At 42.6% G+C, this 14,217-nt stretch overlaps 1 protein-coding gene across 4 annotated transcripts in view; it reads right to left on the bottom strand.

Moving 5' to 3' along the window:
* Positions 1 to 14,217, bottom strand: part of GDA (guanine deaminase) — a 103,167-nt gene that overhangs the window by 43,528 nt on the left and 45,422 nt on the right. For all 4 annotated transcript variants that reach the window (XM_056523094.1, XM_056523096.1, XM_056523097.1 and 1 more), the window contains 3 exons: positions 12,952 to 13,039; positions 6,999 to 7,104; positions 1,091 to 1,118 (listed from right to left, as the gene is read on the bottom strand). In XM_056523094.1, coding sequence (XP_056379069.1) covers positions 1,091 to 1,118; positions 6,999 to 7,104; positions 12,952 to 13,039 — 222 coding nt within the window. The remainder of the gene's footprint in view (positions 1 to 1,090; positions 1,119 to 6,998; positions 7,105 to 12,951; positions 13,040 to 14,217) is intronic.

Here is a 14,217-nt window from a genome sequence, read left to right as displayed (position 1 = left end):
ATTTTTACCCATCAGGCTGTCAGGCCCCCTACCATACACTTGCATGGAGGGGGTGGGGCGTGGCGTCAGGATACTCCTGTCCCATGGAGAGCTCGCAAAGGTGGGTGCTGAATGACAGATTTCGGGGATAGGGGATAAAATGCATTAGGGCCGGAGTACCCCTTTAAAGCCGCTTAAAGATTCAGGGCATGCAAGCACACCCTTGGTCCTTAAGTACCTTATAAGTTTAAGCTGCCAGGAGAGATCTGATAGGTGATGATGTAGTTCACATGAAGTCTGGTAACAAAGAACAGAACACTTCCTCTGATATATTAAGCACTCTAAATTTCTGGTTGTTAGACTGTTCATCACATGACCCATCTGCAATACTGAAATATATGGCTAAAGCAGAGCTGCGAGGAAACAGATGCCATTACAAGAATACTGGTGGTGAGTGTGCATTTTATGGGCAAGAAAAAAAACCTGACTGCTTCTTTAAAGGGGTATTCCGCCCCTAGACATCTTATCCCCTATCCAAAGGATAGGGGATAAGATGTCAGATCGCCGCGGTCCCGCTGCTGGGGACCCCTGGGATCCCCGCTGCGGCACCGCGCTATCATTACAGCACAGAGCGAGTTCGCTCTGCACGTAATGATGGGCGGTACAGGGGCCGGAGCATCGGTACGTCACGGCTCCGCCCCTCGTGATGTCACGGCCCGCCCCTTTCAATACAAGTCTATGGGAGGGGGCCTGGCGGTCGTCACGCCCCCTCCCATAGACTTGCATTAAGGGGACGGACCGTGATGTCACGAGGGGCGGCGCCATGACGTCACGCTGCTCCGTCCCCCGTATCGCCCGTCATTACGCACAGAGCGAACTCGCTCTGTGCTGTAATGATAGCGCGGTGCCGCAGCGGGGATCCCAGGGGTCCCCAGCAGCGGGACCGTGGCGATCTGACATCTTTTCCCCTATCCTTTGGATAGGGGATAAGATGTCTAGGGGCGGAATACCCCTTTAAGTGTAGAATTTAGACAAGATAAATTAAGAAAACTGCTGAATACATCAAACAGTAGTCAATATTATTCAAATATGCTTTAGGTTGTATACTTACTTTTTTCTTTTTTAGAGCCTCAACAAACCTGGTAAAAATAGAACATAATATATTGACTTAGAATTCATATAGTAATCATGAAAATGATCCCTGATTATAATTCTGTCCAAAACATACGAGGCTATGAATACCTTTTGGGTATTTTTTTTTTTTTTTTTTACTAAAATACATTTATTATACAAAATCATTTTTGCTAGTTTTTTTTTATATATATATTTTTGGGGTTCTACAACTTCATTACTGTACCCAGGAAGTGGCTGAATCCTGCTCATTGTGAAATCTGTCAAAGATCTCATCTAAGCTCAGGCTGGGTCCACACTACGTTTTGTCCCATACGGGAGCGCATACGGCAGGAGGGAGCTAAAAGCTCGCGCTCCCGTATGTGACCGTATGTCATTCATTTCAATGAGCCGACCGGAGTGAAACGTTCGGTCCGGTCGGCTCATTTTTGCGCCGTATGCGCTTTTACAACCGGACCTAAAACCGTGGTTGACCACGGTTTTAGGTCCGGTTGTAAAAGCGCATACGGCGCAAAAATGAGCCGACCGGACCGAACGTTTCACTCCGGTCGGCTCATTGAAGTGAATGACATACGGGAGCGCATACGGTCACATACGGGAGCGCGAGGTTTTTGCTCCCTCCTGCCGTATGCGCTCCCGTATGGGACAAAACGTAGTGTGGACCCAGCCTCAGTCATGAAGAGGACTTGTTGGATTCTAAGCCAGTAGACAAAGATCAAACAGATTCCACTTTGAACAGGATTCTGCAGCTTGCTATGTACAGTAATACATTAGGATTGCAAAAGGGGAATAATTGAATTATGACATCAAGAGAGCATACCAGGTGGGACAAGTATTCAGCTACATAAAAGGATAATGTATGCTATAAATTATAGTAAAATGGAAGAAGTAAACACGTAAACTGATTAAATCTCTTAACCACCACTATACAGCTGCTGACCATAGGTGGCAGAAGTTCACTCCATTCTGACCAGCACAAATTGGGATTATTTTGATACACAAGTGACATACAGTTTCAAAGTGATGGAATACATCCCTAAATTTTACAGAGCAATAGCAAAACTTTTTATGATCACATTCATTCCTTTCAAGTAAACTATCTGTACAGTTTGCAGCTTTCATGTTTGTGATCATGTTTGTCTATAATTTCTCCAAATTGGTGGCTTTAATAAATATATTAGATGCTGTTTGTCATGAAAATTAATTGTAGAACCATGAGAATCCTATGTAGTCAGGTGGTCAATAGAAATGTTAAAGGGGTACTCCACTGGAAAAAAAAATTAATCAACTGGTGCCAGAAAGTTAAACAGATTTGTAAATTACTTCTATTAAAAAAATCTTAATCCATCCAGTGCTTATCAACTGCTGTAATGATCCACAGGAAGTTCTTTTCTTTTTGAATTTTCGTTCTGCCTGACCACAGTGCTCTCTGCTGACACCTCTGTCCATGTCAGGAACTGTCCAGAGCAGGAGAGGTTTGCTATGGGGATTTGTTCCTGCTCTGGACAGTTCCTGACACAGGCAGAGGTGTCAGCAGAGAGCACTGTGGTCAGACAGAAAATACATTTTAAAAAGAAAAGAACTTCCTGTGGAGCATACGGCAGCTGATAAGTACTGTAAGGATTAAGATTATTTAATAGAAGTAATTTACAAATATGTTTAACTTTCTGTCACCAGTAGATTTAAAAAAAAAATGTTTTCCAGTGGAGTACCCCTTTAATCTAAACTATAGCAGTGTATATGATCAACTATAGTTGTCTAAATTTTAGATATTGACTATTGGCATTAGAGGATGTATGAAGTAGTGATCCATGGAAAACATGTAATGCATTTAAAGGGATTATCCACCATAAGGTGATTTTAGTACGTACCTGCCAGGCAGTAATGGACATGCTTAGGAAGGATCCGTGCTTGTCTTGAAGCTAAAGAGCTATGTTGTGAGATTATCTTTTTGTGAACTGGCTATTTCCTGTTGGAGTTCATTCCCTTAAAATACAAGTCCCATGATTCCTTGTTTGTAAGTGTGAGGTCACTTTTCTTCCTCTCACACATTAGCCACCCCACCCATTAAAACACACCTGTGCTCCCTTCAACGCAATAGATCAGTAGTTTATAACCAGTAGAGATATATAGAAAGAGAAAAAAAAGGGGACAAGCAGGCGCACCCTGTGCCAAGTTGCCCGGTGGAAGAAGGAAGTTATAGTATAACTAAACTTGCTCACCTTAAGGTGTTGCGCTCACCTCGTATGTGGGCATGCAATGGAATCCAGCCGCAGCCCGTGTCAATCCGTCCCCAGAGCCCTGGGGTTATGTGTAGCAGTGCTGGTTCTCACATGGTCCGTGTGAGGAAGAGAAAGAAGACACTCCTGTGGCACTTGCTGGAGAGTAGTGGTAGGAAGTATCAGTTAACCGACAGACAGACAGTAAAATAATAAAGAATATTGGCTTTATTGACCAAAATAAGGACAACGCGTTTCGAGGGGACCTGCTCCCCTCTTCCTCAGGTCCATGGTGTGTACATACAAGAAGTGGTCTATTTATATCCAAAAAGACCGCAAAACACACAATGACCCAGCCCAGGTGACGTCACAATTCCACATGGCTATGTAAACAAATCTCACACAACATAAACACATGTTCAAAATCATAAATGCAGTGATATATAGTGCATATTAATCATTTTTAATAATTTTATTTATATAGCGCCTACAGATTCCGCAGCGCTTATATTGATATTGGGATATATGCACTGTTTATAAAGTTCAAATATTTGGGAGACACAGTCAGGCAGCGTTTGTGCTAGTGCACGGCTCGTGTAGTTCAGTTCGGTGGTGGTTATATGAGTTCTCCGGGGTTGCACAGGGCTCCGGGTCTACGTATGCACAGCACTAACGGTTAGTGCGTACTGCTGCCTGTCATTCCCTGAAGTAGGCACGCACACACAGCAACAAGCTCTTGCGCTCGGCCGACTACTATACAAGCACCGTCCCGGCTCTGCTGGAATGGGGAGCTGGAGCATACAAAGTACATTAGGTTTCTGAGTAAGAGCAATATTAAGAGTAAAATGGCATTTTGTTATAAGTATCAGATCTAAAAACCCTGGTTATAATGGAAGTGCTAAAAGATATTGATCCCAAGTGGAAAGTAATGTAATATATGGTCCTACCAAGATGGAGCTAAACCAGAGAAATATGTATTAGTTCTTAACATGTACTGAACTACAGGATAATGTACATAGGGATAGGTGTAACCTATGTATACATATCGTACATAATAATTTATATGTGAGGGTAGAGTTCTTTTCTTATTTGCCCTCAACGTAAGAAAGTATGTGGGGGAGGGGGCCTAAGGGCTGGTATTGGGCATGGGGCATTCCTAGTCTACACTTATTCATACTATGGCAAGGCAGCACAGAAAACATAGATCTACTGGTGACAGAAATTAACAGCAATAATTGGGGCATCACCCTTACCTCCAATTACTCCATAGACAAGACCGAATTCCTGGACCTGGAAATCTCACATTCGGGGAAAGAGATACAGACGGACACTTTTTTCAAAACTGAACAGCTATATCCCCTTTTCAAGTGGCCATTACAAGAAATAGCGTGAGAACATACCATTCGGACAATATAAAAGGGTGAGAAAAAATTGTACGGATCAGAAAACCTTCATCAAGCAGGCTAAGACCCTTGAAGAGCGGTTTACCACCAAAGGATGCCCCAAAACTCTGATAAACAATGCATATTCAAGAAAAAAAATCTCACCCAAGAAGAGTGTTTGGACAAAGAATGCGAAGTAAGACAAGAGGAAAAACAAGTAGCACCACCATACAAGAAAACAGAAGACAAATTCGGCCTAAACTTCATAACCACCTACTAAGCCGGCCAAAGAAAAGTAAAGACCATTCTACAAAAACACTGGCATATATTACTGTCAGATCCTTACCTGAGGGAAGTTCTCCTGAAGGTCCCCCGGATGACCTTCCGACGTGCACCTAATCTTCGGGGGATGATTGCCCCAAGCAGATAGAAAAGACACACCTTAAGACGAGGAACACATGACAAAAAAAGGGGGCCTAGATGTAATAAATCTAGGTACCTCTGCTGCAACACCATCCAACACAGGAAAACATCTTTCATGAGCATGAAGACAGGTGACATATTCCTAATTAAAAAAACATCTGACCTGCCAGTCAAGCTATGTGATATACCTGATTGAATGCGGAGGTAGGAAACAATGCATTGGACATTCAACCCAACCACTTCACAACAGGCTAAACCAGCATCGCATGAATATAAGAAGACAATACCAACTACATGGGCTATCACGCCATTGCAGTAAACAACATCAGGGACATGCGGACCCTATCTCTATCATCCCGATTGATCAGATAACAGTCTATGCAAGCAACAGATTCGAGTCACTTGCAAAGAAAGAGATGTTTTGGATCTACAGTTTAGAATCCTTACAATCTCATGGACTGAATGAGATTACAAAATTAATCTATTAATGATATCAGGAGGTCAATTCCTTACATGAACAATTACCCCTACATTCCACAAACTAGGAATGCCCCATGCCCAATACCAGCCCTTAGGCCCCCTCCCCACATACTTTCTTATGTTGAGGGCAAATAATAAAAGGACTCTACCCTCATATATACATTTTTATGTACCATATACAGTATGTATACATAGGTTACACCTATCCCTATGTACATTATCCTGTAGTTAAGTATATGTTAAGAACTAATACATATTCCTCTGGTTTAGCTCCATCTCGGTTGGACCTTATATTACATTACTTGCCGCTTGGGATCAATATCTTTTACCACTACCATTATAACCAGGGTTTTTAGACCTGATAACAAAATGCCATTTTACTCTTAATATTGCCCTTACTCAGAAATCTAATGTACTTTGTGTGCTCCAGCTACCCATTCCAGCCGAGCCAGGACGATGCCTGTATAGACTTCAGCAGAACGCAAGAGCTTGTTGCTCTATGTGCACGCCTACTTCGGGGAATGACAGGAAGCAGTACGCACTGACCCTTAGTGCTGTGCACGCGCAGACCCGAAGCCCTGCGCAACCTCAGAGAACTCATCACCGCCCCAAACTGAACTAAGCAAGCCGTCCACTAGCACAAATGCTGCCAGACTATGTCACCCAAATATTTGAACTTTATAAGCCGTGCATATATCCTAATATCAATAAACTCAGGCTACATCACTGCATTTATGATTTTGAACATGTGTTTATGTTATGTGAGGTTTGTTTACATAACGAGGTGGAGTTGTGATGTCACCTGACCATCAGTATTTATTTCCCGGTCTTTTTGGATATAAATACACCACTTCTTGTATGTACACAACACGGACCTGAGGAAGAGGGGAGCAGGTCCCCTCGAAATGCATTGTCCTTATTTTGGTCAATAAAGCCAATATTCTTTAATATTTTACTGTCCATCTGTCAGTTAATTGATACTTCCTACCAAACTCTCCAGCAAGTGGCACATGAGTGTCTTCTTTCTATTCCTCACATGGACCATGTGAGAACCAGCACTAGTTTCTAACCAGGGTGCCTTCAGCTGTTGCAAAACTACAATTCTTGCAGAATGATCTCCCACCCATCGGTCACCCATTGAAGAAAAAACAGGCTCCCTCTGAACACCTGACTATTGATGTATTGTCTCGGGCCGCACCGCAACCTCCAAAACCTGAGACAACACTCATTTTGTCTGCTGTTAAAAATAAACACTAAAATAACAGACTTGCAAGACCACCATGAAACACAGGTACAGACACCATATAATGAACTACACTAATTTTACAGCCCTTGTAGCATAGTCAAATAAAAAAAAAAAACTGGAATACCACTTTAATAGTACCTTTCGGTTTCCCTAATAGATTCTTCAGAAGTTTCACAATACTTTTCATATACATCATTATGATCCATGCAAACTTTTCCAATAAATGCTCTTTGACCATACTGACCTGTGGGAAAACAGAGATACAATGATTAACTTGTTTTTCAAAAATCACAGCACTGTTTGGCTAGAAGGACCTCCCACCCTTGCATGACTCTCTATACTGTAAACTATGGGTGGCACGATGATTTGGTGAGGTACTGCAAAATCCCCTGACAATCCTCCAAGTATCACAAAACCCACCTCACTAGGCCACCAGGGATTACAAGGCTTCTACTGGACCATTAATGTATGTCAAAATGATGACCAGTTAAAGGTTGTGAAATCTACATTTGGTCTTTTCTGAATAGTGAATATTCTAAGAACTATTATGTATATGGATGACAATTATACAAATAATCACCAAGTACTAGATAATATCACTAAACATCCGGTGGTTAGTAAATGATTGGTAAATGCCTGTACCATTAAAGGGGTGTTTCAGCATTCTAAACGCTCAGAGCCCGAGGCTGTGATCATGACATCACAACCACACCCCTCGTGACGTCACCCCACACCCCCTCCATTCACGTCTATGGAAGGAGGGGTGTTGGCTGACACGCCCCCTCCCTTAGACATGAATGGAGGGGCGTGGCATGACATCATGAGAGGGCATAGCTATGATGTCATAACCACTGCCACAGGAACCCGGCGTTTGTTTAGAACATTGGGTGCTGCGGGAGATCGCAGGGGGCCCCAGCAGTGGGACTTCCACGATCAGACATCTTATCTCCTAACCTTTGGATAGGGGATAAGATGTCTAGCAGTGAAGTACCCCTTTAACCTCCCCAAGCCAAAACCTAAACTGTAAATGACCAGGAGGTATCAGATTTTGACTGTTCCTAAATGTCCTGTGGCAGCCATTGACTACATGCTCCCTATTCATCTAAATAAAAAAGGTGCCAAAGTTGCTCACACTCACTACCACCTGGGAAGATGTATAGTAAGTTAAAGCACCTAGCAACCCAACTATTAGTTAATATTCACATGACACTTTATACAAACATACAAGACACTAAGCCATACATATTATGCTAGAACATTTCCACGACACCTACCATGTCTAGTCTATGTGATGTTGTGGAGCTATTGGCCAATGCGGTGTGCTTTCTCCCAAATGCAATGATTGCGAGAAACTGAGGAAGAGTGGGTTGCTCAGGAGCATAGAAAGATGATATCTTTACTGCTCTTTGATAAGCCCTCAACCTCAAAATAAATTCAGTCTTCAGGTTCATTACCTTTCATTTTTCTATACTGAGCATTCATAATTTGTCTCTTCTATAGCCAATACATTATACATCCTGGTCTGTGTTTATACTTACAATGCTTATTGTGTGTTCAGCTATAAATGTTATGATGTCATACTATTCAGCATGTCTACAAGATTATTTAAAAAATATGAAATAACAGGCCCAGTACTTTTTTGTGTGATCTCATTACTCTTTTATGTTGTGCATCACTTTGTCTATAATAGCCTTAAAGGGGTACTCCGATGGGAAGAAAAAAAATGTAAATCAACTGGTGCCAGAAAGTTAAACAGATTTGTAAATTACTTCTATTTAAAATTCTTAATCCTTTCAGTACTTACCAGCTGCTGTATACTACAGAGGAAGTTCATTGTGAATTTCTTTTCTGTCTGACCACAGTGCTCTCTGCTGACACCTCTGTCCATGTCAGGAACTGTCCAGAGCAGGATAGGTTTGCTATGGGGATTTGCTCCTGCTCTGGACAGTTCCTGACACGGACAGAGGTGTCAGCAGAGAGCACTGTGGCCAGACAGAAAAGAAATTAAAAAAGAAAAGAACAAATCTGTTTAACTTTCTGGCACCAGTTGATTTAAAAAAAAATGTTTACCAGCGAAGAGTGCCCTTTTAAAGGAATACTGTAGTGGAATATAACTTATCCCCTATTCGAAGGATAAGGGATAAGCTATAGCTCGCGGGGGGTCCGAGTGTACGGGACCACGGCATTTCGTAGGAAAGGGGCGTTCCGTCCCTACATCACACGACATGGCCCCTCCATATGTCCCATAAAGATACATCGAGGGGGCGTGTCTGCTGCAGCTTCCTGCTGGGGATGGCATGATGCTTCCTGCGGACCCATACAGGAGATTGGGAGGGGGGGGGCAGCAGTCGCCCCCCCCCCCCCCTGCGCGATCTGTAACTTATCCCCTGTAATGTCCTTATAAATAAAAACTGTCTGATTTGCCCAAAGCAACCAATCACAGCTCAGCTTATATATTCCCTGAACTCTTGGGAAATTAAAGCTGAGCTCTGATTGGTAAGTGTAGGCAAATCAGACAATTTTGTGTCTCAGACAGGGGCATCGAGGGGCTACTGAGGCTAAAGCCCAGGTCTGGATTCATAGCACTGGGTGTGATTGGCTCAAGGGATGCGGCTGCCACTCTAAGCATGTCTTTGTTGCTCATTCACTTACTTTCTGTTTCAGTGTAGTGCAGCAGCTCCTAGTGTAATGCTGCTTGATGTATTGTATTACTGACCTCTTATGTTAATTATTTTCCTGTTTTGGTGTGTCTTTTTATATACTTTATCGCTTTATATACTACTATGAGGTGGTTACATTCAACATGGAAGGAGGGGGTAGGTGGAACTCTTAAGATTTTTTATGCCTACAGGCACCTGAGATGTAAATCTGTCCCTGGGTCCAACATCTGCCTGGTGCCTGCCAAATATGTGCAAATATGTGCAGAGAATACATGGGGGCCTACTACTGTTGTATGGGGACCTACTACTGCTATATGGAAGCCTACTGATATATGGGGGAATAGAGAAAGATTAAAGGACAACTGTAGTGCAAGACTTTTATATATTACTGTGCCCGGGCTGCAAAAATAAACAAAATAAACTTTAACATACCTTCCTACGTGTCCACATCGGTCCGGTACCGGCCTCACGGTCCAGCGTTGCGAACCTCATTCAGCTTCCTGGGGATGGAGGCGTCACAGAGCCGTCGGCGTATCACCAGCCGCAGCGATGTTCCGCCCAGCCGGTGATAGGCTGAGCCCACTGTCATGTAAGGAGCTCTAGCCAGCTTCTCACATGACAGTGCGCTCAGCCTATCACCGGCCGTGGCGGGACATCGCAGCGGCCGGTGATATGCCGATGGCTCGTGACGTCTCTGTCCCCAGGAAGTTGAATGAGGTTCGCACCGCTGGACCGTGAAGCCAGTACCGGACCGTCGGGGACACTTAGGAAGGTATGTTAAAGTTTATTTTGTTTATTTTTGAAGCCCGGCCACAACAATATATAAAAGTCTTGCACTACAGTTGTCCTTTAAGTAGTATATGGGGGCACAAAGTGGGCACTATTACTGTCTGGCAGATTTTGTGGAGTCATGGCTGGGAGAAGTCTTTATGGAGGTCTGGGTACTAACGATTAAAGTTTGAAGCATATCATTATCCTTTATTCAAATAAACATTTCATGCAACTCGCCAGATACATCTACTTATTTGAACTCAATGTGGGTCTCAATATATAGGATTTGGTAAGTACCAGTTTGGTGGCAATATGTATGGTCATAATATTCCTCCCTATATACTGGTATTATTGTTAATACTGGTCTCTTTAACCCCTTAAGGACTCAGCGTTTTTCCGTTTTTGCATTTTCATTTTTTCCTCATCACCATCCAAAAAACACTTTCAATTTTGCACCTAAAAATCCATGTTGTGGCTTATTTTTTGCGCCACCAATTGTACTTTGCAGTGACATTAGTCATTTTACAAAAAAATCCACGGCGAAATGGGAAAAAAAATCATTGTGCGACAAAATTGAAGAAAAAATTTCATTTTGTAACTTTTGGGTGCTCCCGTTTCTACGCAGTGCATTTTTCGGTAAAAATAACACCTTATCTTTATTCTGTAGGTCCATACGGTTAAAATGATACCCTACTTATATAGGTTGGATATTGTCATACTTCAGAAAAAAATCATAATTACATGCAGGAAAATTTATATGTTAAAAATTCTCATCTTCTAACCCCTATACCTTTTTTTTTTTTAATGGGAAAAGGGGGGCGATTCAAACTTTTAATAGGGAAGGGGTTAAATGACCTTTGTTAACTTTTTTTTCACTTTTTTTTTTGCAGTGTTATAGCTCCCATAGGGAGCTATAGCACTGCACACACTGATCTCTTATGCTGATCCCTGCAAAGCCATAGCTTTGCAGGGATCAGTCAGATAGGCGGTCGATTGCTCAAGCCTGTAGCTCAGGCTTGGAGCAATCGACAATCGGACGCCGCGGAGAGAGGTAAGGAGACCTCCGCCTGCGTCCCAGCTGATCGGAACATCGCGATTTTATCACGATGTTCCGATCAGCCCGACTGAGCTGCTGGGAACGGTTTACTTTCGTTTTCAGACTCGGCGATCAACTTTGATCGCTGCGTCTGAAGGGTTAATAGCGCGCCGCACTGTGATCAGTGCCGCGCGCTATTAGCCACGGGTCCCGGCCCGACCTGCTATGACGTGGGGCCACGCCGTGGCCCAGCGTTATAGATTGGGAGCGGACTCATGACGTAGCAGTGCGTCATGAGTCCTTAAGGAGTTAAACTGGGTTGGTCAGTAACAGTATGATGGTTACATATATGGTGAAAATATGGTGAAAATATGGTGAAAATATTCCTCCTTGTATACTGGTATCATGGGTAATATTGGTCTCAGTATGAAGGATTTGGTCAGTGACCGTATGATGGTAATATGAATGGTGAGAATATTCCTCCTTGTATACTGGTATTTTTGATAATACTGGTCTTAGTATGCAGGAATTGGTCAGTAACAGTATAATGGTAATATGTATGGTGATAATATTCTTCCTTGTTTACTGGTATTATTGGTAATATTTTATTATTATTTAATATTTTGTATGACTATCTTTTAGAGGTACTATGTCATGAATCGGCGTTACATATATTACACTATCTTAAAGTTACATATATATTGTAACTTTTCTTTTCACTTAGAAGGGAAACTTTTGTTTTGTAAACTGTCTTTGATATTTAGGCATGTACAGGCTGCCTTAATGAGATGGAAGTATGGTTGCAGCAATCCACTCCTGTCAGTCGGAGAAAGTGTGTACATGCTGAGATCTAAGGGTGATATGAGTGATTGTTGCAACTACACTCCTGAGTATGTACAAGTTGCATGAGGGTAATAGGAGTGTGGGTGTAGCAATTACACTCCTTTCTCTCTTAGGGTACGTTCACACGTGCAGATTTTTGCAGCGTATTTAGCTGCAGATCCACCGCTAAAGGACCTCCTGTATGCTGCCTTTATATGTGCCTGCTCGGAGCGGCAATACGCCGCTATGAGCAGACACACTGCGATGTGCAAGTCGCCATGCGCAGCTCTTGGCCTAGCTCATTGAGCAGGGGAAGCGGCTTCGAAGTGTGCGAGTACACCGCGCATGCGCGGCGACTCGCACATCGCAGTATCTATGCTCGGAGCGGAGTACTGCCGCTCCGAGCAGGCATATTTAAGGGCCTTCAGAGGTCCTTCAGCGACGGATCTGCAGCGTAAAATGCGCTATAAATCCACACGTGTGAACGTACCCTTAAGCCGTGTATACATGCTGAAATACGAGGGCGATAGGAGCCGGATTGCTGAAACCACACTCCTATGTATGTACAGGTTGCAAGAGACTGATAAGAGTGTGATTGCTTCAACCACACTGTACGGCTCCTCATTGGTATTAGTTAGAATATTGTAGAAGGAGGATGGGTGTTCTTGGGCATGGCTGTGGTACGGTGGGACAGTTTTTATTTATTTCCCCAGCTGTGTCTTCTGTATTTCCCACAGTATGTGAACCAGGATAAACTTTAAAAAACATAAAACTCCAAACATGCAACTAATGTTACTCTTACTTGCAGTGTCAGCCAGCACAATGGAAGCATCTGTATGTATTGTAGCAAAGTAACAAGCTGTTGTTGTACCAAATTTTAATGTTCTTCTCTGTAAAAACATCCACACAAACAATACATTAACTTTTTAAATTCATATTTTTAGAAAAGTTAACAGCTATGTCCATTTACAGAGTCACTGTCATCAGGAAAAAATGTATTTTATTTGTTTACATTCAATACCGCCTTAAGCATTCTCTTGCTCGAGTTAAAACAAAATTGAAGCTCCTAAGCGCTGATCAAATGAAGTGGGTAGATGCGGACACAGAAATATTGTCCAAAAAATGGATTTATTAGCACGAAACAGCGCGTTTCCAGTCCGTAATGGACCCTTCATCAGCTGACGAAGGGTCCATTACAGACCGGAAATGCGTTGTTTCTTACTAATAAATCTGTTTTTTGGACAATATTTCTGTGTCCGCATCTACCCACTTCATTTGATCAGCGCCTAGGAGCTTCATTTTTGTTTAAACTCGAGCATCTTTCCACTGGACCAGCATTGCTGATTCCAGATAAAGCCGCAGCTTCAGATCCAAGCATCACATTTAACCAGATGTCTACTGAGGTGTTGTGCTCTTAGCACAACCCCATATGGTGAGTGTAAACCCGCTTATCATTTCATTATTATTGTTTGACATATTACACTAGGGGCGCGTATCCATTTTTCCCTTTTTCTTGTGTGCTTAAGCATTTTCTTAACAGATATATATATATATTTTTTTTTATTCTATAGATGTGAAAAACTGCCACTAGGGGTCTCTGTCTCATTAGTTTTGTTATCAGACCCTTGTCTCCTAGGCTGCTGCGTCCTAACTACTCCATCCTGTCAAATATGGACAGATTTGCTGACCGGGTGGGGGTATGGGAACATGGTTATCTCCCTGCTCTGCTCACTACCGTGCCTTATTGAACTTAGCAGTGGCAGCTGAAGCATGTGAAGGAGAGTCAGACATCTGCAGCATTTACAGAGGATGACACTGATTTCCAGGCACACTGACTTCAATACAAGGTCCTTCATTAATTAATTGTTTATATGCATACACTTATATGTTTCTCTATCCTTTGAACTTTAAGCGCTTGATGGCCAAAATGATACGGCATGTCCAATACACCAAACATGCAGCATATCCAGAATAAGAATATCCACTCCTTACTCTTACAATTACAATCAGCCAGAACCAACTCTGCTAGGATAAACAAAAATGGTGGTACGCATAGCCTCTCTGGAAG

This window comes from Hyla sarda, chromosome 1 (assembly GCF_029499605.1).
Source record: "Hyla sarda isolate aHylSar1 chromosome 1, aHylSar1.hap1, whole genome shotgun sequence".
NCBI lineage: Eukaryota > Metazoa > Chordata > Amphibia > Anura > Hylidae > Hyla > Hyla sarda.
The sequence above is the reverse complement of the archived record's forward strand: the minus strand, read 5'-3'. Positions and strand labels throughout refer to the sequence as shown.